Consider the following 27,966-nt stretch of genomic DNA (forward strand, 5'->3'; position numbering starts at 1 on the left):
ATTTTGCAGAACAGAAAAAAAAAAAAAAAAAATTACAGTATGCCTTTTAGTATTTGTTATTTTTAGCAAAATTCAAGTGAAATATTTGATTCTTAATAATCTCTCATTTAAGATTATGTGTGAAGTAGATTTCTATTAATATTTTTGAATGTATGCTTAAACTTGCTTAGATTTTGCCAAAAAATAAGAATCTGGCTTTGTTAAAAAGCAGCAAGAAAATGTTTGCATCATGCAGTTAGTATAACTGCCTCAGATAAGGGTATTATAAAAGGATTAGTTGGTTAGTTCTTAGAAGAATTCATTAGGTAATAAAACAATGTTTCCAGAATAGAACTACTTTGGAATATAATATTTAAAGAATGTACTTGGTGCAGAGAAGTAGAAGCAGTAAAAGTGACCAGAGGTACTCTAAGGGTAGGAGAAACAATAAATTAATAGCAGATAAAAAGCTGATGGCCCTTAGGCTTTTAACCAATCAGAATTGGTTCTTATAAGTTTTGTTTTTTTTTAATTTTCATATGTCAATATCGGAAAGCTTTAATCTACATTAAAATGATAGCTATAGATTTCTGAGTATTGAGAGAGATCATCAACACTAAATGATGGTCACCAAAATCTTTTCCCATGTCTATCAGGTACAAAGGAGGAGAAAAATCTGCAGAAATAAAGTAAAATCCTGCCAAAGAGTATTTTTCCTAAAAATCTTACTCTTCCAAGAATTAAGTGATGTCTTAGCTTATGTATTCATGAAAGATATAACATGAAGGACTCTTGTTATGTGTTTGGTTCCTTCTTATTTGGTTCACAATTCCTATCAAAATCCCTCGGCATTTTTTTCAGGAAAAAAAAAAAAAAAAGTGGGCCAGGCTTGGTGGCTCACGCCTGTAATCGCAGCACTTTGGGAGGCCAAGACAGGTGGATCACGAGGTCAGGAGATTGAGACCATTCTGGCTAACACACTGAAATCCCGTCTCTACTAAAAATACAAAAAAAAAAAAAAAAAAAAAAAATTAGCCAGGCGTGGTGGCAGGCGCCTGTAGTCCCAGCTACTTGGGAGGCTGTGTCAGGAGAATGGCGTGAACCTGGGAGGCGGAGCTTGCAGTGAACAGAGATCACGCCACTGCACTCCAGCCTGGTGGACAGAGCGAGACTCCGTTTCAAAAACAAAAAAAGAAAATAAAAGAAATCTTAAAACTCATCAGGAACCATGATGGAAACAGACAGACTTGCAAAAAAAAAAAAAAAAAAAAAAAAAAAAAAAAGGCTGGAGGCTTTACAATTCCTGGGTTCAAGTTTCAAATCATATTACAATATTAAAGTAATCTAATCAATGTGGTACTGGCATAAAGACAGAGACATATAGAACAATGGATCAGAATAGGGAGCCTTGAAATAGACTTATGCATATACAGTCAAATGATCTTCAACAAGAGTTACCAAGACTATACAAAGGGGGGAAAATAGTGTCTTCAACAAAGTATCTGGAAAACTAAATATTTACAGACAAAAGAACAAAATTAGACCCTTATCTTAACAGGATACATAAAAATCAAATCAAAATGAATTAAAGACTTAAACATAAGACCTGAAATCATAAAACTCCTGGAAAAGAGAGAGTGACGTTAGCAAAATGGTTGATTAGAAGCCCTTATCGTTTGTCCCCTTGACAAAGACAGTGAAAACAATAAATAAGCAGCTATGTTTTAATAAAAATAACTAAAGAAGAGCACTGGAGTACATCAAAGGAGCATCAGAAACCCTGGAGAGAAAGGAAAGCCATGCAGAAAATACAACAAAACACTTGGCCTCCACCATCCCATCCCCCTGCCAGGGTCAGTTTAGAACCAGGAGGAACTTCTTCTTGTGAGGAAATGGTAAGCAAGAGGACACCGCCAGCCCACATTAACACCTTGGACACCTATAGTCCTAACCACTGGGGACCCCTGCAGTCCTTTCAGGCACTAAGGTGAGTTGAAAGACCTTCCTAGTGTTTAAATAGCTATCCTTCCCCAGAGAATAAGCCAATGCCATCCCTCTGGTCCCTGTAGCCCATGTGGCTACTATCCTACATTATCTTGGATTTGGAAGTACTGTTAGAGTATGTTCTGTTGTAGGAGTGCATGGCCTTTGTATCTTTCTACCCCTGAGGCTTAGCTACTGCTGAACTACCCTGGCCCAGTGGCCTGACATCCCCCAGCCAAACCTCTAGCTCCTATTACACCCTATCCATGGGGTCAAGCAGCCTTAGAGGCACTTCACCCACCCTCCCCACCCAGAGTCCTGCTTCTTCAGGACTGAGCTAAAATTGCGCACTTCCTCCTGCAAAAATGATTCCTTTGTGGAGCCCCTCTTTATACCCTTCCCAGTCACTGCTGTGCCCTGCCCCTTGGGGCGAGAGTTAAAGCTGCACAGTGCTGCCTGGGGAAAGGGTGCCTTGGCAGAGCTGCTCCATGTACCCCTCCCAGTCACTGCTATGTCCTGTCCCCTTTGCTAGAGCTGAAGTGGTACCCTGAATCCTGGGGCAACAATGCTTTGGCTTCAAAGAGCATTCACACTACCCTGTGCCTAAGTAAAGCTGTACTGTACCTCTGGAGCAAATACCTTGGCTACCCTGAGAAGTCATAGCCCCTGAGCCTGGGCTGAAGTGGCACATTGTCTCTCAGAAAATTGGTGCCTTGGCCAACCCAAGCAGTCGTACGTCCCAAACTTGAGCTGATGGGGAAGCCTATTTCCCAGGAAAAGAGCAACGGCTGAGCTGAGACACCTTACCCAACAGGTCAAACAATTCTAGTACTCAGCTTCCCTGGAACCTTATTATCTCCCTAGCATCTAAGCTGCAGAAACACTCACCTCCCAAGAGGGAGTGAAGTCATTATTGTGCTGCTCCCTACCCCCAGGGCCCAAGCCACATCTGTGTTCCACAATTCTACGCCTTGGTTGTTCCTGCACCTGGCTTCATACAGTCTGGGATAGTGCTCAATCCCACCATCCTAGGGTCCAGAATCACCACTACACTGGTGCCTCATTCCCTGAGATCTGAGTTGCCACTGAGCCCTATTGACTCTAGTACACAAATTGCACCTACACCTTGCTCCCTGGGCCCAAATCTCCCTTTCCTCCCCAGAGCTAAGCCAAAGTTGTTGCCCTGTTCCTCAGGGTTCAGTGTCATAGACACAATCTGGTCCTCTGAGCCCAAGCTGCTAGGGGGTGCCTTAGAGTCAGAGACTTTGGCTCTGTGTAAAGTCTGCATTCAACTCTGCATCAGAGGGGGAATCTATAGCTGAAGACTCAGGTGCCACAATAGGTTCTTGATACCCTGTGTCTTGCACCTTGGCGCCACAGCTGTTCTGAGCACCTGCATTCTGGAACCCAGCACTGCTACAGATTGTAGGCCATGTCACAGCTTGCAGGCCATGTCAGATCCAGCACCAAGAGAGGTCCCCTAAGCTAAGTATCCCTATTTTGAAGAAAATGAGAATAGGACGACCCCAAAAGCCCTTGCCACGAAGGAGACTAATACGCTATGCTACCACTGCCACCACAAACTGCTACAACCTAGGCCACAGAGGCACCCACAGTTATCACTGATGTGAACTGCACCTGAAGAAGCTGCACTGGAGGCTGTACCATTGCATTTACTCAGAACCAGAGTCACCACACTCTTCCCAAACAGCACAGTCACACTCATCTGCAGGTGAAAGTCTTTCGCTTCAAAAGCCACTCAGTAAAATCTGGAAGAAGTCATTTCTAGACCCGATTCAAACATCAACATGGAGACACAGAAAACATGAGAAAGAAAGAAAACATGACACCCCAAAGGAACACAGTAACTGTCCAATAACAGACCCCAGGGAAAAATAAATCTACAAATTTTCAGAAAGGGAATTCAAAATCATGATCTTAAGGAAACTCAGTGAGATACAAGAGAGTACAGGTAGACAATTTAATGAAATCAAGAAAACAATTCATGATCTGAATGATAAATTTAGCAAAGAGATGGATATACAAAAAAAATCAGAAATATTAAGACGTAAATAATTCAACAAGAGAAATGAAAAAATACAATATAGAGCTTCAACAGCAGACTGGGTGAATCAGAAGAAAGAATATCTGAACTTGAAGATACATCATGTAAAATTACCCAGTCAGAGGACAAAAATGAAGTAAGAATGAAAAAGAATTAAGACAGCCTATGGGACTTATGGGACACCATTAAATAAACAGACAATATTATGGGATTTCCATAAAGGGAAGAGTCAAAAATAGGGCAGTAAGCTTATTTAATGCTATAATTGCTAGAAACTTCCCAAGTTTTCAAAGAGATATGGACTTTCAGATACATGGAGCTCAAAAGTTGCCAAACAGATTAAACCAAACATTGTCCTCACCAAGGCATTTGTAATTAAACTGTCAAAATGTAAAGACAAACAGGGAGTTTTAAAAGAAGCAAGAGAAACACATCAAGTCGGATTCATAAGGAAATCTCCATTAGACTATCAATGAATTTTTCAGCAGAAACTCTGCAGGCTGGTAGAGAATAAGATTATACATTCAATGTTCTGAAACAAACAAACAAACAAACAACAACAAAAAAAAACCTTGCTCCTCGGGAACACTATATCCAGCAAAGCTATCCTTAAGAAATGAAGGAGAAATAGTCTTTCTCCCAGACAAACAAAGGTCAAATAATTCATCACCACTAGATTTTCCCTAGAAGAAATTCTTAAGGGAGTTCTTCAAGTAGAAACAAAAGAACACTAGATCTAGCATAAAAGCTTTAGAAAGTAAAAAATTCTCAGGTAAAGGTAAATATACAGTCAAATTGACAATCCCCAAGACTGTTATGGAGCTCTATAAAAAGTATATATATCTTTAGTATAAATGTTAAAAGTCAAAAGAGTCAAAAATAATGATAGCTACAGTAAGTTTTTAAAATTCCATAATATAAAAAGATGTAAATTGGGACATAAAAAATATAAATTGTGGGAGGCAGGGTAAAAATCTAGAAGTTTTGTATGCAAATGAAGTTAAGTTGTTATGAGTGTAAAATAGTCTGTTATAACAATAGAATATTTTATGTAAGCCTCATGACAACCACAAAGCCAAAAACTATAGCAGATACAAAAGTGCTAAATATGAAAGAATCAAAGCTTAGCACTACCTAAAATCAGGACATCACAAAGATAAATAACAAGAGAGTAAGAAAGGGGGAAAAGAGCAACAAACTAACCAAACAAATTACAAAAAGTCAGTGAGGGACAGGACTAGCTGGATTTCCTAGGCTGACTAAGAATCCCTAAGCCTAGCTGGGAAGGTGACCACATCCACCTTTAAACATGGGGCTTGTAACTTAGTTCACACCTGACCAATCAGGTAGAAAAGACAGCTCATTAAAATGCTAATTAGGCAAAAACAGGAGGTAAAGAAATAGCCAATCATCTATTGCCTGAGAGCACAGTGAGAGGGACAATGATTAAGATATAAACCCAGGCATTGGAGCCAGCAATGGCGCCCCTCTTTGGGTCCCCTCCCTTTGTATGGGAGCTCTGTTTTCACTCTATTAAATCTTGCAACTGCACTCTCTTCTGGTCCGTGTTTGTTACAGCTGTAGCTGAGCTTTCACTTGCTGTCCATCACTGCTGTTTGCCTCCATCGCAGACCTGCTGCTGACTTCCATCCCTCCGGATACAGCAGGGTGTCCACTGTGCTTCTGATCCAGCGAGATGCCCATTGCCGCTCCCAGTCAGGCTAAAGGCTTGCCATTGTTCCTGCACAGCTAAGTGCCCAGGTTCGTCTTAATCGAGCTGAACACGAGTCACTGGGTTCCACGGTTCTCTTCCGTGACCCACCGCTTCTAATAGAGCTATAACACTCACCACTTGGCCCAAGATTCCATTCCCTGGGATCCGTGAGGCCAAGAACCCCAGGTCAGAGAACACGAGGCTTGCTGCCATCTTGGAAGTGGCCCACTGCCATTTTGGAAGCAGCCCGCCACCATCTTGGGAGCTCTGGGAGCAAGGACCCCCAGTAACATCAGTAGTAACTCTTTGCACATCAATATTACTTTGAATTTAAATGGATTAAATTCTCCAATCAAAAGACACAGAAAAGCAGAATGTGTTAAAAAAAAACTAGATCAAACTATATGCTGCCCCCAAAAGACCCATTTTAGCCTCAAGGACAAACATTTGCTGAAAGTAAAAGGATGGAAGAAGATAACCCATGCAAATGGTAATCAAAAGAGAGCAGGGGTGGCTATATTTAAGTCAGATAAAGACTAGAAGTTAAAAACTGTCACAAGAGACAAAAAGAATATTATTTGATGATAAAGGAAATAATTAATCAAGAAGACATAACACTTTCAAATACATATGCACTCAACATTGAAGCACCTAAACATATAAAACAAATATCAATAGATATAAAGAAAGAAGAAGATAACTACAAAATAATAGTAGAAAACTTCAGTATTCCACTGTCAACCAGACAGAAAATTAATTTTAAAATACTGGAAATAAACTGCACTCTAGAGAAAATGAACCTAATAGAATTCCAAAAGTAGCAGAATACACATTCCTCTCATGTACATGGAACATCATCCAGAATAGACCATAGGACAGGCTACTAAACAAGTCTTAATGAATTTTTAAAAGTTAAAAGTATATTAAATACTGTTTCCAATCACAGTGTATGAAACTAGAATCAGTAAAAGCAGGAAACTATACAAACACATGGAAATTAAACATCATGCTCTTGAGTGACCAATGGGTCAACTAAGAAATTAAAAGCAAATTTTAAAAATTGTAGAGACAAATTAAAATGAAAATACAAAGTACCAAAACCTATGGTATACAGCAAAAGCAGTACTCAAAGGGAAGTATATGGCTACAAGCATCAATGTCAAAAAATCTAGAAAGAGCTTAAACAACCAACTTAACATTATACCTCAAGAAACTAGTAAAACTGGGCCGGGCGTGGTGGCTCACGCCTGTAATCCCAGCACTTTGGGAGGCGGAGGCGGGCAGATCACAAGGTCAGGAGATCGAGACCACGGTGAAACCCCGTCTCTACTAAAAATACAAAAAATTAGCCGGGCGTGGTGGCGGGCGCCTGTAGTCCCAGCTACTCAGGAGACTGAGGCAGGAGAATGGCGTGAACCCGGGAGGCGGAGCTTGCAGTGAGCCAAGATCACACCACTGCACTCCAGCCTGGGCGACAGAGCGAGACTCCGTCTCAAAAAAAAAAAAAAAAAAAAAAAAGAAACTAGAAAAACAAGAACAAACTAAACCAAAAATTACTAAAAGGAAAGAAATAGTAAACATCAAAGCAAGAGTAAAAGAAATAAAGATGACAAAAACAATACAAAAGATCAACAAAAGAGTTGCTTTTTTTGAGAAGATAAAATGAGAAATGTTTAGCCACAGTAACTAGGAAAAAAGAGAAGATAAATAGAACCAGAAATAAAAAAAGGAGACATTACCATTGATGCAAGGGAAATACAAAGGATCATAAGAGACAAGAAATAGATAAATTCCTGGACACATACAAGCTACCAGGATTTAATCATGAAGAAGTAGAATTTTGGAACAGACTAATAACAAGTAACAAGATTGAATCAATAATTAATTCATCCAGCAATGAAAAGCCCAGAATCCACTGCTGTATTCTACCAAACCATTAAATAACTAATACCAATTCTTCCCAAACTATTTCAGATAATTGAAGGGATGAAATTCTTCCAAAATCATTCTATGAGGCTTGAATTACTTTGATACCAAAATCAGACAAGGACACAACAAAGCAAGAAAATTATAGGTCATTATTTCTGATGAACACAGATGCAAAAATCCTCAACAAAATACTAACAAACTGAATTAAATAGCACAGTAAAAAATCACTCACTATTATCAAGTGGGACTTACACCAGGGATACAATAATGGTTCTACATATGCAAATCAACAAGTGTGACTCATCATATTAACAGAATAAAGGACAAAAAACATATAATTATTTCAAAATGCAGAAAAGCATTTGATAAAATTCAATGTTTTCTCATGATAAAAATTCTCAACAAATTAGAGATAGAGATTGTGTACCTCAACTCATTAAAACCATATAGTATAAACCCACAGCTTACATAACACAGAACCGGAAAAAGTTGAAAGATCTAGAACAAGACAAGGATGCCTACTTTCACCACTTATATTCATCTTAGTGCTAGAAGTCATAGCTAGAGCTATTAGACAAGATAAAGAAATAAAAGGTATCCAAATAGAAAAGGTGAGAGCCAAATTATTATTATTTTCTTTGCAGATGACAACATTTTATATACAGAAATCACTAAATAATGCATCAAAAATAACTATTAGAACTAGTGAATGAATTCAGTAAAATTGCAGGATACAAAATTAATCTACAGAAATTAGTAGTGTATCTATATGCTAATAGCACACAAAAAAAATCTCATTTACCATAGCTATAAAAAAATATAGCTAGGAATAAATTTAACCAAGAAGGTGAATGACCTCTACACTGAAAACTAAAAAACACTGGTGAAAAAAAATGGAATAGAAGACAAATAAGCAGAAAGCTATCTTTTGTTTATGGACTGGAAGAATTAACATTGTTAAAATGCCTATACTACCCAAAGCATCTTCAAATTCAATGCACCCTTTATCAGAATACTAATGACGTTCTTCACAGAAATAGAAAAAAGAATCTTAAAAGTCATATGGAACCATAAAAAATCTCAAATAGTCAAAGCAATCATAAGCAAACAGAAAAATGTTAGAGGCATCATGCTATCTGATTTCAAAATATAAAGCTATAGTAACCAAAACAACATGGTACTGGGATAAAAACAGACATAGACCAGTGGAACAGAATAGAGAGCCCAGAAATAAACCCATACATCTACAGTCAATTGATTTTCAACAAGGGGGCTAAGAACACACATTGGAAAAGAACTATCATTTCAGTAAGTGTTGCTGGGAAAATTGGATATACACATGCATAAGAATGAAACTAGAACCCTATCATATACAAAAATCAATACAAACTTATTAAGTGCTATTACCATTGTACACCAATTTCCTGTTTCTCCTTCATCCAAGCAATGGCTATAGAGTTTCAGTTATGCAAGATGAAATCTAGAGATCTGCTGTACAACAATATGCATATAGATAAAAATACTATAGTGTATACTTACTTAAACATTTTTTAATAAGGTGGCTTTCATATTATGTGATTATTACCAAAAATTTTTAAAAACTGATTCCAGGTTACAGGCAGGCATACAAGTGCTTTTAGTGTTTAACAATCTGAAGATGGATTCCCTTCTCATAAAATTATAAAAAAATTATATTTTGATTTTGTGTCTGTGTGTGTGTGTGTGTGTGTGTGTGTGTAAAATTACTTCATGATATATAAAACAATAAAATTGGAAGTGGTCTAAATATGCTTTGTAAAACCATAGTTTTTATTGAAGGCTAAATCGCCACAAATTTACACTGTAACATTACCTGTATTTTATTGTCTCATCTGACAGAAGGACGTGTCCTTAGTGTCAGAGAAATAGTTTGGTGGAAAAGGACTCTTGTGTTAACTCTTGTCACAAGTCAAGGAAGAGTGGCTTTCAGGGCTATTGATTTGAAAGGTAGATAAAAGTGGACAAGAAATGTTATTTCCTAGGGTGATGCCAGAGTTTAAACATACCAAGATGTCAGATGTGGAATGCTCAGACTGAATTTGCAAAGAGATGTCCAGGATAATGCTGTCCCTATTCATTTTATACTTCTCTCTCAAAGTCCTACTTACAGTTGCTAAGCTCCCACTCCCGCTTGTACTAATCAGAATAGAGCCCAAGGTCTTAGAGGCAAGACCTGAAATCATGTTTCTATGACTGTATTTCATCAACCTGAATAAAGCTGTGCAGAACTTAGAAATCACAATTACCACTAGATAAATAAATTATCCAGAAATACAAAAAATGTTAATATCAAAGACAAAATATTTTTATTTATAAGCAAATAAGGCAGTGTTTAAACACCAAATTGAGAAATATTAGAGAAACTTTCATAAGCCAAGGTTTTGAGTGTTTAAAAACACCTATCAAAAATTTTTCATTAAGATTATATTTGTCTGATACCTGTGGGTCTTGCAGTTCAGTGTTAAACACAAAATCACATATTCAGGCACCTTTTGGAAGTTTCTTAAGTTTCATCCAACATTATTTTTCATTTGCCATGCACATAGAACTCAAGAAAGTAACTACACTGACCAAATGCGAATGCACACTTGATTTCATTATGGAAAAGATGAAATTATTTCATGATCACTAACTTTTACCATTTTACTAAAAAGGCTATTTTTAAACACTAAACACTAGTTCAATGTCAGAGTTGCAATGATCTCATGTTAAAACTGTAAACTGAGGGCCCAGTGGGGAGACAATGACTCCCTGGGTGCTGAAAGGCTTAGGTGGTGGCAGGCTGACCCATTATCTGTCCATCAAGATGAAACTTGGGAAAAGGGGAACATTATGGTGGACCGGAGGCAAGACTAGATTGCAGCTCACTCTCAGACAGAGCAGTGTGTAGAGACTCGCACTGTGAAGTTTTGCTCCAGAACCACTGCAGGAATAAACCAGGAAAGCCGAGATAACCCACAGACTCTCCGAAGGAAGCTGATTGCTCCTGTAGGACCCGGGAAACACCCCAAATAATGTGGGTGCCCAAGCTGTGGAAGTAGAAAGGAGAATTGTCTGCCCCCAAACACACACCCTCACTCGGGAACTGAACCTCTAGATCATGGGAGAAGATTCCGACCTTCCCTAGAGCTGAGACAAATTAGAGAACCAAGTGAAATACAGAAGTAGACACAGAAGAAGCAGGAAAAGCCCTGTGGCCTTGCTGGGTCCCCTAGCAGGCCATTTCTTCCTTGCCTCTCAGGGTCCCTTAGAGAGGGTAGCCAGAGGCACTGGGAAAAGGCCTCAGAGGGAAGGAAATTTCCAGCCTAACTTTGTTAACAATTTCAACCCATTGAGAAATCTCCTGGCCAGAGCTTGGGGTAGTGTGCAAATCCAGTGTGCTGACTCCACAGGCTGGGGAAGAACAAAAGCCTAATTGCTTTCATAGCTGGCAGGCAGGTAGGCTTGGACAAGTTCTCAGCCCTGCTCTCCCAATGTTTGGAAACAGACTCAGTTCTGTTGGAGGGGTCACGGTGGGAGTGAGACTTTTGGGTTGCGTGGGTGCTGGGTGAGGCCTGTGACTACCGGCTTTCCCCCACTTCCCTGACAACCTGCATGACACAGTAGAGGAAGCCATAATCCTCCTAGGAACATAACTCCATTGACCTGGGAACCTCACCGCCATCCCCACAGCAGCCTCAGCAAGACCTACCCAAGGAGAGTCTAAGCGCAGACATGCCTAGCCCTGCCCCAACCTACAGGTCCTTCCCTAACAACTCTGGTAACTGAAGACAAAGGCCATATACTCTTGGGAGTTCTAGGGCCTTGCCCTCCACCTGTCCCTCCTCATACTACTATAGCTCCTGGCAGAAGGCCAACTAGTACAAAAATAGTACATTTAGCAACCAAAGCCAAGGACCCTCACAGAGACCATTTCACCCCCCTGCCACTTCCACCAGAGCAGGTGTTGATATCCATGGTTATGAGACCTGCAGATGGTTCAAATCACAGGTTTCTGTGCAGACAACCCCCAGTACCAGCCTGGAGCCAGGTAGTCCTGCTGGGTGGCTAGATCCAGAGAGAGATAACAAACACTACAGCTTGGATTGCAGGAAGCCACATCCCTAGGAAAAGAGAGAGTATACTACATCAAGGGAACATGCCATGGGACAAAAGAATCTGAACAGCAGCCTTCAGTCCCAGATCTTCCCTCTGACATAGCCACCCAAATGAGAAGGAACAAGAAAAAAACAATTTTGGTAATATGACAAAACATAGTTCTTTAACATCTCCCAAATACCACACTAGCTCACCAGCAAAGGATTGAAACCAAGAAGAAATCCCTGATTTACCTGAAAAAGAATTCAGAAGAACAATTACTAAGTTAATCAGGAAGGCAGCAGAGGAAGGCAAAGCCCAATCTAAGAAAATTAAAAAAAAAAAAAAAAAAATAGAAGTGAAAGGAAAAATATTCAATGAAAGAGATAGCATAAGTTAAAAAAAAAATCAAAACTTCAGGAAAGAATGAATGTACTTACAGAAATGCAAAATGCTCTGGAAATTCTCAGCAACAGACTGGAGCAAGCAGAAGAAAGAACTTCATAGCTTGAAGACAAGGTCTTCAAATTAACCCAATTCAATGAAGAAAAAAGAATAAGAAAAAAATGAACAAAGCCCCCAAGAAGTTTGGGAATATGTTAAACAACCAAAACTAAGAATAATTGGTGTTCCTGAGGAAGAAGGGAAACCTAAAAGTTTGGAAAACATATTTGGGGGAATAATAAAGGAAAACTTCCCTGGCCTTGCTAGAGACCTAGACATCCAAATACAAGAAGCTCAAAGAACACCTGGAAAATTCATCACAAAAAATTCATCACCTTGGCACATTGTCTTCAGATTATCTAAAGTCAAGATGAAGGAAAGAATATTGAGAGCTGAGGCAAAAGCACCTGGTAACCTTCAAAGGAAAACCTATCAGATTAACAGCAGATTTCTCAGCAGAAACTCTACAAGCTAGAAAGGATTGGGATCCTATCTTTAGTCTCTTTAAACAGAACAATTATCAGGCAAGAATTTTGGATCCAGCATAACTAAGCTTGATAAATGAAAAAAAGATAGAATCTTTCACACATAAATGCTATGAGAATCCGCCACTACCAAGTCAGAACTATGAGAACTGCTAAAAGGAGCTCTAAATCTTGCAACAAATCCCGGAAACACATCAACAGAGAACCTCTTTAAACTATAATTCTCACAATATCTATAAAACAAAAATATGATTAAAAAATAAAAAGGTATACAGGCAACAAATAGCCTGATGAATGCAATAGTACCTCACATGTCAATACTAACAATGAATGTAAACAGCCTAAATGCTCCACTTAAAAGATACAGAATTGTAGAATGGATAAAAATTCACCAACCAACTATCTGTTGCTTTCAAGAGACTCACCTAACACATAAGGACTCACATAAATTTAAGGTAAAGGGGTGGAAGAAGACATTCCATGCAAATGAACACCAAAAGTAAGTAGGAGTAGCTCTTCTTACATCAGACAAAACAAATCTGAGGTGCAGAAGACAAGAGAGAAATTGTCAGAAAAAAGAAGAAGAGGAGAAGATGAGAATAATCAATATGAAACTATCTCAAAAATTTTAGTAGTGAGGACTCCTCCTCAAATCATTCTATGAAGCCAGCATCACCCTGATACCAAATCTGCCAAAGATACAATGATAAAAGAAAACTATAGGTCAATATCCCCATTGAATACAGATGCAAAAATCCTCAAAGAAATACTAGGAAACTGAATTCCACAGTGAATCAAAAAGTTAATTCATCATGATCAAGTAGGCTTCATTCCTGGGATGCAAGGTTGGTTCAATATATGCAAATCAATGAATAATGATTCATGACATAAACAAAATTAAAAACAGAAAATATATGATTATCTCAGTAGATGCAGAAAAAGCTTTTGATAAAATCCAACATCCCTTCATGTTAAAGCCCCTCAATAAGCTAGGAATCAAAAGAACATACCTCAAAATAATAAGACCTATCTATGATAAACACACAGCAAAGTAAAAGGGCAAAAACTGAAAGCATTCCCCTGGAATAAGACAAGGATGTCCTCTCTCAGCACTCCTATTAAACATAGTACTAGAAGTGCTAACCAGAGCAATCAGGGAATATAAAGATATAAAAGGCATCCAAATAGGAAAGGAAGAATTCAACTTATCTTTGTGGATGATATGACTCTATACCTAGAAAACTCAAAAGACTCTGCCAGAAAGCTCCTGGAACTGATAAACAATTTCAGCAGAGTTTCAGCATACAAAATCGATGTACACAAATCAGTATCATTTCTATAAACTCATAACATTCCAGCTGACAGACAAATCAAGAACACAATCCCATTTACAAATGCTACAAAAAAATAAAATACAATGTCTAGGAATACATCTAATCGAGGAAGTGAAAACTCTCTACAAGGCGAACTATAAAACACTGCTAAAAAAAATCATAGATGATACAGGCAAATGGAAAAACATCCCATACTCATGAATTTCAAGAATCTATATTGTTAAAATGGCCACACTGCCCAAAGCAATCAACAGAGCAATGCTATTCCTATCAAACTACCAATGTCATTTTTCATAGAATTGGAAAACATTATACTAAAATTCATATGGAACAAAGAAAGAGCCAAGAATAGCCAAAGCAATCCTAAGTAAAAAGAACAAAGCTGGAGGCATCACATTACCCAATTTCAACCTATACTATAAGGCTACAAATTAGCTTATATTATAATGTAGTATGCAACCTATACGATACGATACGATACGATACGATACGATACGATACTATACTATACTATACTATACTATACTATACTATACTATACTATGCATTAGCCTATACAACCTATACTCTAAGGTACTGGTACAAAAACAGACACATAGACCAATGGAATGGAATAGATAACTCAGAAACAAAACCACACACCTGCAGTCATCTAATCTGCAACAAAGTCAACAAAAATTAACAATGGGGAAAGAACTCCCTATTCAATAAATGGTGCTGGGATAGCTGTCTAGCCATATGCAGAAGAATGAAACTGGACCCTTTCCTTTCACCGTATACAAACACTAACTCAAAGTAGATTAAAGATTTAAATATAAGACCCAAACTATAAGAATCCTAAGGGAAAAAAAAAAAAAAAAAAAAAAAAACTTCAGAAACAACATTCTGGACATGGGTCTTCAGAAAAAAATTATGATTAGGTTCAAAAAAAAAATTGCAACAAAAACAAAAATTGAGAAGTGGGACCTAATTAAACTACAGAGCTTCTGCACAGCAAAAGAAACTATCAACAGAAGCAGCAAACAACCTAGAGAATTGGGGAAAATATGTGCAAACAATGCATCAAAAAAGATCTAATATACAGAATCTATATGAAACTTAAACAGCTTAACAAGCATAAAACAAATAACTCCATTGAAAAGCAGACAGAAGACATAGACAGTTCTCAAAAGAAGACATACAGTAGCCAATAAATGTATGAAAGAATGCTTATCATCACTCATCACTAGAGAATGCAAATTGAAACCACATTGAGATATCACCTCACACCAGTAAGAATGGCTATTATTAAAAAGCCAAAAAACAACAGATGTTGATGAGGCTGTGGAGAAAAGAGAATGCTTATACACTGTTGGTGGGAATGTAAATTAATTCAGCCACCTTGGAAAACAATTTGGAGATTTCTCAAAGAACTTAAAATAGAACTACCAACCCAACATTCAACCCAACACTCCCATTACTGGATATATATCCAAAAGTAAACAAATAGTTCTACCATAAAGGTACAGCAGCATTCACATGTTCATTACAGTACTATTCACAATAGCAAAGACATGGAATCAACTTAGATGCCCAACAACGATGGCCTGGATAAAGAAAATATGATACATATACACCATGGAATACAATGGAGCCATGAAAAATGAAATCATGTCCTTTGCTGCAACATGGATTCAGCTGGAAAGCATTATTCTAAATAAATTAATACAGGAACATAAAACTAAATAATTCATGTCCTCACTTATAAGTGGGAGCTAAACACTGGGTACTCATGGACATAGAGATAGCAACAAGAGACACTGGGGACGACTAGAGCAAGGAAGGAGGGAGGGAGGCAAGGGTGGGAAAACTGAACTGTTGGATACTATTCTCCATACCTGGGTGATGGGATCATTCATACACCAAACCTCAGTATCATGCAATATAACCCAAACTTGCATACATATCTTCATAATCTAATGTAAAAGTAAAAAACAAAAATTATGTGTAATGCTAAATTAGATTTATGGATGCAAATGTATGACAAGCTGACTTAAGCTTTTAAAATATAATACCCAAATCACATTGCTTATAAAAATTAAGGTTTATTTTCAGAGCAATTAAGAATAAATTTTATGTATTTCATATCATCATTTTTATATTTGCAAATTGGTGTAAAATAAAGCATGCATCCCCATAGAAAAATATAGAATATTAAAAAGGAAATGTAATATCATATATTTTGCTGATGATTTAAAGAAAATATGGGGAAAAAGATGTGTAAAATGTTTTTTTGTTGAGAGGGGAAAATCCATGGAAAATAAATAACTGATTATTTTAAAAATTAGGCTGGGCTCCCCGGCTCACAGCTGTAATCCCAGCTTTTGGTGAGGCCGAGAAAGGTAGATCACCTGAGGTCGAGTTCAAGACCAGCCTGACCAACATGGAGAAACCCTGTCTCTACTAAAAATACAAAATTAGCTGGGCATGGTCGCACATGCCTGTAATTGCAGCTACTCGGGAGGCTGAGGCAGGAGAATTGCTTGAACTCAGATTGCAGAGGTTGCAGTGAGCCAAGATCACACCACTGCATTAAAGCCTGGGCAACAAGAGCGAAACTCCAACTCAAAAAAATTAAATTAAATTAAATTAAATTAAATTAAAATAATAAAATAAAATAAAATAGAAGTGAGTTTTCAATGGAAAATTAAAGCAAATTTCATTATTAAGCAAATATTTAATTGGGAAATTCAGGTGAGCATATTTTATTATTTTCAGCAGGATACCAAGATCACATTAGCAGAAATGCCTTTACAGAGGTGGACTTCAATATTATGCTCTCGGCTTAGAAACTGACAAATGAAAACTAATATATGTCTTCATTATAAAACTCTAGGTTATTTTCTCTCAGTGTATCCTTTGTAAAGTTTCCAGGGAGAAATTTCCTTAGCAATTTAGTAAGAGGGAATCTTTACTTCTCTTCAGGAATGGGAACACTTTCTTCATTTGGATATTAACAATAAGAACTATGCAACTTATATATACATTCTCCATATACATTTGTGTATGAGTATGCATGTGTGTGTGATGAATTCCAGGAAGCTGACCATCATATATTCTCACAAAACTAAATGTGTACCTACTATATGTAGTAAGCAGAATAATGCCAGCCTTCTCTGCTCCTATCCCCCAAATAAAGATGTCTACGCCCTAACCCCCAGAAGCTGTAAATATGTTACTTTACTTACAAAAGGGACTCTGCATAGATGATCAGATTAAGAACCCTAAGATAGGAATATTAATCTGGATTGTCCACGTGGGTCCAAAGTGTTCACAAGAGTACCTATAATGGAACAGGGAGGCAGGACAGTCTGAGTCAGAGGAGATGTGATGACAGAAGCAGAGGTGAGAGAGAGAAGCGAGAGAGGGAAGGATGTGAAGATGTTGCGCTGCTGGCTTTGAAGATGAATGACGGAGCCATGATCAAGAAATGTGGACACATTTTAGGAGCTGGAAAAAGCTAGGAAGCCGACTCTCCCCTAAAACCTCCAGAAGGAAGACAACCCTGCCCACACCTTGATTTTAGGCCACTGAGATTTCTAACTCCCACAACTATAAGATAATAAAATTTATATTATTTAAATCACTGTGGTTCTTTGTCACTGTGACAACAGGAAGTGAATACACCATAGAGTCCAGCAATTGTATTCTTGGGTATTCACTTCAGATAAATGAAACCTGCTCACACAAAAACTTGTACACAAATTTCACAGTGGCTTTACTCATAATATTTAACAACTGGAAGCAACCCAAATGTCCTTCAAGGGGTGAATGGTTAAACAAACCACAGTATAAACGTACCATGGAGCACTTCTCAGTAATAGAAAGCAGCACACTATTTATACAATCAACTTATTCTTAATGGATTATACTGAGTTAATAAAAGCCAGTTTTAATAATTCATATATGATTTCGTTTCTATTAACATTTTTGAAATGAAAAAATATTAGAATGGAGAACAAAATACTGTTTTCTAGGTTTGGGGATGGTAAAGGAAGTGAAAGTTAGTGTGAAATTTTGGTGGTGAGAACTTTGGTAAATGATTAAGAGGAATTCTATTGGTAAAATGATTTAAAGTTTTAGCCCAACTGGTGAAAGTCATATTATTCTCCCTCAGCTAATCAATTAGAATACAAAATGATCACACTGCCAGTTATACTATTTCAATCTGCTTTTATTTTCTTCTTCATGACAGGGTCTTCCAATACTGGCAAATAGGTGGAAAGCCTTCAGAAATAATAAATAAATGGAAGTATCATCTACTGTCTTTAATTAATGGGGTAGCTGTCTTAGGAAGTTAATACACAAAATGTATAGCCCAGAAAATTTATTAAGATACCATAAAATAGTCCCAGCAAATCCTCAGTAGAAGCTTGTGAAACAAAAAGTTAAAGATTGCCTTATGAAAAATATCATTCATTATAGAAATTTATATCTAATGCCTACCTTTCTACGACACACATCTAAAACACAGAACTGGCATGTGTCAACAGGAAATTTTATATTAGTGCATGCGCTCATCAGTGATTCAGATGGTATATACAGATAAAAATAAAGTCTTATTTAACCTTGTATATTTATTCCTTTTATTATTTATAGCATTGTTGGACTATAATAAAATATTATTTTCATCACAATGCTTTTGAGCATAAACCATGCATCTAAATTTAAATATAGATTTGACAAAATCTCAAAATCTGAACAAATTGAAAATTATACACAGAGGTGATACCTATATATATATACATAGTTATATATCTGTATAGTTAAATCAAATTATCATTTAAAAAATAAGAATAACAGAAGAATCAAAAAGATGTATCAGGCTGTTTAAGGTCCAGATATGAGTCCACAAATCAACTATGGATCTTTTATGGTTCTAAAAATCTACCACTTGGTGGAATGAAAAGCATATAGTTTTAATTTGGATCTTTAAATGGCAACACACTGAACTAATACAGTCTTTCTTAATTATGTTATTATGCTGCGCATTTTGGTTTGAGTTCACATTCATAAAGAGTAATATAACTTTAAACAATTTTGTAATAATAACTCTATGTTTTAAATGTTGGCTGTGAGTAGAAAGTAATCTCAGTTTAATTAGCTGCTTACTTCTATATGCTAAATTAGAGCTACATTACTAAATAAAAACCTTTAAATTATATGGTGAAAAAAATATCCAAACATAATTACCAGAATCTCTACAGGAAGATGTGATTAGTATGGGCTAAATTCTTTCTTCAGTTTCATTTTTGTATCTCCCACAGAAGCCAATAGACACAAACTGCATACATATCTAAGGGCTGAATATCAATTTACTGTGAATTCTTCTGGGCAATGTCCAAAAACTAATGGAAAATATATCATGAAAGCTTAAAATAAACATTTTCAACTATGTATAGTGAAATCAACTTAACACACCATTCATTCCTTTTAGAAGTAGGCATCCAAATGTTCAATGCTAACCTCGATTTTCCAACCAACTCACTCTCTACCCTTGAAGAACTTATTTAATTAGTCTACATCTAACTTTATGCATCTGTAAAGTGGATATAATAAATATTCATTTACCTCATGGGAATGTTCGGAGAATGCATGTTTGTAAAATGCAAAAAGATTTGTGGATGAAAATTATGGATCAGAGTGCAGAATGGAGAGCATGTCAGATGCTCGGCTCTGCTCTGTGTCTAGCACATTGTTGGCAAGCAGCAAGCATTACTTGACAATAACTGCATTTAGAATAACCACCAGAAGCAGAAACCTGAATATATACGGTCATTGAACAACATGAAAAGATAACTATATTCTGGTGGAGCTACATGATCTGACTTTTAATCCTACCACAGTGGATTAATAAATCACCAAAGAAATAGGCTTTTCCAAAAAAGAAACAACATACTAAAAGGTATAACAACTTTGGCAATAAATACATGTAGCTGGAAAGCATATGTTTAGCATATTGGTCAGAACCATGAGTTTTGATGCTAGGCAGACCTGGTTTCAATCACAACTTTACTTTATATGTGAACTCAGATAAATTGCTTTACTACATTTACCTAATCAGCTTTTTAAAAAGAGTAATAGAATTGAAAATAGACTCATAAGTTTTGTGAGGATTAATAATGTATACAGATGGTCTCCAATTTATGATGGTTCAACTTATGATTTTTTTTTTTATTTTACCATGGTGTGAAAGCATCATGCATTCAGTAGAAACCATACTTTGAGTCCCCATATAACCATGCTGCTTTTCACTTTTAGTACAGTATTCAATAAATTATATAAGACATCTAATATTTTATTATAAAGTAGGCTTTGTGTTAGATGATTTGTCCAGCTATAGGCTAACATAAGGGTTTTGAGCACATTTATAGTTAGGCTAGACTAAGCTATGATTTTTGGTAGCTTAGGTATATTGAATACATTTTCTTTTTTCTTCCTTTTTTTGTAGAGATAGGGTTTCCCTATGTTGCTTAGACTGGAATGCAGTGGTTATTCACAGGTGTGATGATAACACATGACAGCCTCGAACTCCTGGGTTCAAGCAATGCTTCCATCTCAGTCTTTCAAATAGCCAGGACTACAGGAGCATGCCAGTGCACCCAGCTAAATATATTTTTAACTTATAATATTTTCAACTTAAGATGGGTTTGTCAGGGTGAGTGTAATCATATCATAAGTCAAGTAACATCTGTATAGAACACTTATCATAATGCTGACATATAAAAAGTAGTATTTATCAATTACTCAATAAGTTATTACATATCTACTCTATGCCAAATATTATAATATGCATTAGTGACTGTTTAGGTCTTCTCAAAATTCATATGTTGAAGCCCTAAACCTCAATATGGTAGTGTTTGGAAGGGGTACCTCTAGGAAGTAATTAAATAATGAGGCTGTGTTTCTCACAACAGAATTAGCACCCTTACAAGGAGACTCAAGATAGATGACTTCTCAGCCACAAAGCAGCTATCTGCAAACCAGAAAGAAGGCCCTCATCAGGAATTAAATTTGCTGATACCTTGATCTTAGACTTCCTAGCCTCCAGAACCATGAGAATTAAATGTTTGTTGTTTAAGCCATCCAGTCTGTGTATGTGTTATAGCAGACCTAACCATCTAAGACAGTAATATACTGGTGAAGAAGCTTTCAAGAAGCTTACATTCTAGAAGAGAGACAGAAACAAATAAGGAAATAAGCATAATAATATAAAGCAGACAAAATAGAGTAATGTTGTAGATCGTTAGTTATCCATTATAGCTGCAAATTAAATCATCTGGAAAGCTTTTGAAAAATCGTGATGATGGAGTTCCACCCCAGAATAATTAAATCACAATCTCAGGTTTGTGTTCCATGCACACTGGATATAGGATGCATGATTATGAACAATGGTAAAAAGAGAGAGGAACAATCTGAAGAGAAAGGAACTGTGTTGAGATTGATGTCCACATAAAAATGACTACATTTACATCAAAATATCAAAAGAAAGCTGACTATTTGGATTAACATTTTAGGATTGATAGAGAGGCTGGCACATAGATTTTGGAAGCAACAGTACATAACTGGCAGTTGAAGTCACATATGAATATGCTACTACCTAAGCAGTATATTTACAGTGAGGAGACTTAGGGTTGTGCACAGAAGACACTTAAAGTGGCTCCAATGACGCCCACTTCCAGTTTTTCATGCCTGTGTGTGAGCCCCATTCCTTGAGCATGGGAAGGATCTGTGACTTGCTTCTAAATAATAGATAGAATGGATATGATTTGGGTATATGATTAGATGGTTACATAAGATTGTAGCACCTGTCTTCTGTGGTCTCCCTGTCATACTGGCTTTGGGAAAGTAAAGAGTCATACTGGAGAACCCCATGTAGCAAGAATTGCAAGGGGCCTCAAGGAGTTAAGGGTGGCCTCCAGTGAACAGCCAACAAGTAACTGAAGACCTCACAGACCTATAACCACAAAGAACTGAATTCTGCCAACAACATGAACGAGCTTATAATAATCATAATATCTTATAATAACATTTTTCCAGTTGAGCTTCAAATAAGACCACAGTTTTGATGATTACCTTGATTACCTTGATCTGAGTCTTGTGATACCCTAAGCAGAAGATCTAGCTAAGCCACATTTTAATTCCTGACCCAAAACAAACTGTGAGGTAATAAATGTATATTACTTAATCCACTAAAATTGTTGTAATATCATTACCTGGCAATAGGCTTTCTAGATGTGACGAGAAATCAAGATGAGAGTTACATTATAATGATATCTATAATTTAATTTTAAATACTTTTGAATAAGCAGTGTGATATCATGCATGAGGTTATGCAAAATAATAGAATTCTCACTCTTGATGTATCTGCTTTTAGTAAACCTTAAATTCAAAGTGTGATTGAAATATGTAAATGACAAAGAACAGTAAGATCCTCCAGTTAATGGCACAATGGCTCAAGTTTTGTGCTAGTGTAATTAAAATTATCTGCATGTTTGGCAGAATTTCATCAGAGATTGCTTTTGTAACAATAATTTACTTTCACAGCTATAGTAATTTACCAAAGTAAAACTCAAAGTTGTACTTAACCAGGTTGATTTAGGTCAGTTCAAATAAGAAGAGCTTTAAGACAAGAACATTCAATACTCTGGAGTGCAATAAAAGTAACAAATAAGGCAAAGAACTAACAAGTGTTCTGTCAATTAATTTAAATGATTACTCCAGACCTATCAGTGGTAGTAACTTCCAAAGCCAGATTGCAGTAAGTAGGTGGTAAATAAGTAATAACAATGAGTATAAACCATTTATTTCAGAATCTTAGCTGAACAAAGCAGAGAGATGGGGAAGTAGACTGGAACATACAGTTTTGTTGTGGATTGAATTGTGTTGCCTAAGAAGATATGTTGAAGTCCTAAGTCCTAATCATAGCTATGGACGTGACCTTATTTGGAAACAGGGTTTGCAGATGTAATTAATTTAAAATGAGGTCATACTTGATGAGAGTGGGACCTAGTTCAATATGACTGGGATCCTCAGAAGAGGAAAATGTAAACACAGGTAGAGAATGCCATGTGAAGACATAGTCATACTGACATAGAGGGAAGATAGCCTTGTGAAGACTGAGGCAGAAATTGGAGTCATGGTGCTGCGAGTCAAGGGATGCATGGAAGTACCAGAAGCTGCAAGACACAAAGAAGGATTTCTCTTTAAAGACTTCAGAGACAGCATGGCCTGATGATGCCAATAGAACTTTCAGGATTCTAGTCTCCCAAATTGCAAAGCAATACATTTCTGTTGTTTTAAACCACCTAGTTTGTGAGTGATTTGCTGTGTCATCTCTAGAAAATTAATATAAATTGATAAGAAAATAATCTTAGGATATGAGTGGCTTAAGTCTGCTCAAACTAAGGAGAAGAACCCAAAGAAATAGAGAAGATGAGGAGGCAATAAAAAAAAAGAGACCTGAAGGAAAGAACATGTTGGAAGAGACAAAAGAACAGGATCAAGAGACTTCAACTTGTGGATCATTTCCTCACAATACTACCTGACTGTGTGTTAAAAGGGCAATTCCTGGGCCCCAACATCTGCTTAAAAATTGCAGTCTTTGAAAGTATAAGCTTGGATTCTATCAGCTTATTGCAATCTGATCACACTAAAGTTTAAGAAACACTGAATTAGAGGATAGGTAGTTAAATCATGAAAATTGAGAATTCAAAATTTAAAAATTCTACCACTTCCTAGTCTCAGACTCAACCCCAGGTCTGTTTTTGACTAATATTCTTGTTGGTCCTATAAATGCCCAATTCATCACAAATCTACATATTTATAGGTGGTAATAGCCCCTTTCATTTTTCCCAGATAAATAGAAGATCTGTTGTCAACTTTAGGGTATTTTAGAAAAACCCAGGGAATGTATTGTACTTACAGATTTGTGGGCCCTACTGTCAGAAATCCTGATTCAGCATATCTGGGTCCAAGAATCTAGACCTGCAGGAAGCACTCCATCTGATTCTGAAAGAAGGGCAGCCTAGACCTGCTTTCCAGAAGCACTACATGACAAATATTCCCTGCAAGCTCAAAGCAATTGCAGAGTCTGATAAGCAGAGTCTGATAAAGCAGAGAGAGTGGTGATGAAACTTTGGCAGCATTAAGAGCTGTCAGCATTAAGAACCATAATATCCAGATCAAGGAAGATAAGTGTCTGTTATCTGCAATGGCAAAATTGAACACAAAATACTGTGTTTGGTTATGTAGATCATATTTTAAGAAGAACATGTCTTTACTATATGGTACATTTTGCCCCAGTGAGTAGAATTCATATCACTGAGGTCTAGAGGGAAACAGAGTTCAGGCCTCTGATGGGGTGATATTCCTATATCCTGTAGCTGAAACAGTCTCCCAGAAACTTGGGAGATATTATGCCCTACTCTCCACTTGAAAGCACCCTTTGAACTATATTGTTGAGAGTTGCTTAATTTAAACAAATACATGATTAAAGCATTTAACATGCAATAGGCATTATGTGACAAATAAGGACCCATTTCATAATGTCACACAATCTCTTAAAATCCATTTACATTTCAAGATCGCATCTGGTTCTAAAAATCTCATGGACTAGACATCTTCTGGGTACCCTAGGTCACTAAGGGTCCGGAGGAAACAATAACCAAGTCCTAGAACCATATAATTTCTGATATTAATGCTCAATATATTTCCAGATCATCCCTGTTCCCACCTCTCTTCCTCTCTACCTTTCTTTCTCTATCTCTAACTCTATCTCTCTGTTTTCTGTCAAATCTAAGATTTGTTTTTCCAGTTTAGTGGTTTTCGACACTGCTAAAGATTAGAGTCACTCAGGGAGCTTTTGCAATACTATCTGAAGCTCTGACCCAAAGATCAAAAATAAATTTCAGAATGGGAAACATCTCCATTTTTAGTTTTATGCATCTGACATTTCTAGGCATTCTTCCTTCTACCTTTCAAAAGGAAGGTCACTTATCCTATTGTAGACATTATTTCTGCATGTCAGTCTTTTCTTTACCCTTACACTAGAAATCCCTTCAGGCATTCTCCCATTTAAAATGAAACCATTATTCTCAGAAGCTATCTCAGATAGCTTACTTTCCCTATTTTTTCTAATGCTGTGGGTGGAGATGAACAGAATGTATTTTAAGTGACGATAAGCAGATCTTTTTTATTTTCCTTCAAAACGTTATACCTTGGATGTGTTTTATTAACTCGGATAAAGGGCATAGAAATGGTAAACAATGATACACAAATATCTGCACTGATTATATTTCCCAGCAACTCAAGCTGTTCCATAATAGCAAGTCTTAGGTTTATTTTTGCTCTAATGTTTAAGAGGAGACTGAAAGGTCCAAATATGCAGGCTCCATGATTCTTCCCTGTTACAAGGTGTAAAATCTCTCTTGAAGCCAACGGAAAATGTCTCTCGGCTGTAAAGGTGGTTCAATATCCTCAGAATTTCAGGATCTCCCTCAAAATATTCAACATAAAATTTATCAAAGCCTTAGCAAACTGTATGAAACTTTTATGTTCCCATGTCATGTATTGCTAAATGAAATTCTTGGTGAACGTATAGAATATATATTCTGTAGCTTATCCCAGTGTTCAGTACTTCATTTTCCAACTTGGAGACACTGTGTCTAGCCAAGTCTGTTGATTAGTTTACTTTCAAGAAGGGAAAGTAAAATAAAAACAATGACATAAAAACAAAAAAACAAAAAAAACAAAAAAAACCCACAAAACAGACCACTTATGTGTGCCAAATCTTGCTGGAGAATCTCATTGTTTACTTATTGTAATGGCTTCAAATTTTCCATGTATTGTCAAAGCTTAAAATAAGTAGTGAAAATATCAGTAACAAATACAAATATGTGGGAGTTCCAATAATGAAAATGAAATAAATCAGCCATCAAGTCTATTATGTCATTATAAACATTTATAGTTTTCATTTCTTTTTTTTTTTTTTTTTTTTTTTGAGACGGATTCTCGCTCTGTCGCCCAGCCTGGAGTGCAGTGGCCGGATCTCAGCTCACTGCAAGCTCCGTCTCCCGGGTTTACGCCATTCTCCTGCCTCAGCCTCCTGAGTAGCTGGGACTACAGACGCTCGCCACCTCGCCCGGCTATTTTTTTGTATTTTTTTTTTACTAGAGACCGGGTTTCACCGGGTTAGCCAGGATGGTCTCGATCTCCTGACCTCGTGATTCGCCCGTCTCGGCCTCCCAAAGTGCTGGGATTACAGGCTTGAGCCACCGCGCCTGGCCAGTATATAGTTTTCATTTCTAAAAGGCAAAAATTAAATGTAAATATTACTGGAACCCCTCCCATAACACAGACACATACATTTTAGAAACATCACTTTGTTATTTTATCTTATCAGATAAAAACATGATGATTAGCCTCAGCAATAATTGATTAGATTTAATGGAATCAAAATTTCCTGCTGGCATTTACAAAGATATGACTATTGAGCAAGTTAAATTGGTAGGATAAGAACAAAAAATATCAACATTATGTTATATGAACCAATAAAATGTCAAGACCAGGACATTTAAGCTTGTTTTTTTTTGGGGGGGAGCGGGGGGGACAAGGTCTCACTCTGTCTCCCAAACTGGAGTACAAGGTGCAATCATGGCTAACTATAGTCTTGATGTCCCTGGCTCAAGGGATCCTCTTGCCTCATCTCCCAAGTAACTGGGACTACAACATACACCACTGTAGCTGAATAATTTTTAATTTTAGGACTTTTATTTTTATTTTTTACAGAGATGGTATCTCATTACATTACCCAGGCTGGTCTCAAAATCCTAGGCCCAAGTGATTATCCTGCTTCAGCCTCCCAAAGTGTTGAGATTACAGGCATGAGCCACCATGCCTGGCAGTTTATCATTTTTTATTCCAACTTACAATATTGTGGATTTTAGTTCTGATTTTATGCAGCATATTCTCTTTCTGATAATTACTAAGAAAATATTGCCTAGATCTGTGAAAATTATAAAACATGAATATTTCAAACATTAGGGGATATTAAACCTTATAGGGTTTATGTCAATAAATTTTACTCTATTTAATAATATGGTTTTGTTACAGCAGTACTTATTAAGCTTTTCCTCTGAGTACAATGAACAGTAGAGGTGAATGAATTTGCATCCTCAGAGATCTATGGGACAAGTCCAAAGCAAGCTGCTATGACCTGTGTACAACACATTTTTAAGTCTAGTGCTAAAGATAAAAACAAAAATCATGGTAATTTTATACAAGAAAAAATACAAGTTGAATTAAAAAGTAATAAAAATTCAAATTTTTCCTCCTAAATTATCTAGCAATTTAGTAGTCCTGAATATGAATGAGTGCCTTGGTACAAGTAGCATATATTTAAGAAACTGGGCAACGTCTGAAAATCTCAAAACACTGAGGGAAGTTATATTCCAGAAGAATTTGTTTTGAACCAGAGAGAAAGGATGCTTGGAATTAAGATCTACAGGAAAAGGCAAGTCTAGAACAGGACAAAACAGTCACTAGGCAAATGTCATAAACAATATAATGTTTTAGTTTTTTGTTGTTGTTGTTTTGTTTTTGTTTTTGGTGAATTGTAGAATAGTCACATGAAACTAAAAGATCCAGTCAAAATCCTATGAAAGGGCTATGGGTAAAGAGTAAATATAAAAGGGAAGGCACTGTTCTGAATACTAGATACAAAATGAAACACAAACCACAAATTCTACTTGACTTGCAAAACAGTTGAACTGTAAAGGCCATATCCTTCCAGACAAACTAAGCTTAAATTCCTTTAGCACCAGTTTGTCCACATATATATTTTTCTAGATAAAATCACAAGCTGATTTAGCAGTTAAA

General features: G+C 36.7%; 1 protein-coding gene across 19 annotated transcripts in view; it reads right to left on the reverse strand.

Annotated features, from left to right (window-relative positions):
* Positions 1-27,966, reverse strand: part of LOC105479621 (coiled-coil serine rich protein 1) — a 1,449,255-nt gene that overhangs the window by 565,299 nt on the left and 855,990 nt on the right. The window contains exon 11 of one of the 19 annotated variants that reach the window (XM_071092593.1): positions 18,862-26,393. The exons of the other annotated variants lie outside the window; for them this stretch is intronic. Coding sequence (XP_070948694.1) covers positions 26,388-26,393 — 6 coding nt within the window. The 3' untranslated portion in view covers positions 18,862-26,387. Of the gene's footprint in view, positions 1-18,861; positions 26,394-27,966 lie in introns of those variants that run through there. 19 annotated transcript variants of the gene reach the window in all.

This window comes from Macaca nemestrina, chromosome 3 (genome assembly GCF_043159975.1).
Source record: "Macaca nemestrina isolate mMacNem1 chromosome 3, mMacNem.hap1, whole genome shotgun sequence".
Taxonomy (NCBI): Eukaryota; Metazoa; Chordata; class Mammalia; order Primates; family Cercopithecidae; genus Macaca; species Macaca nemestrina.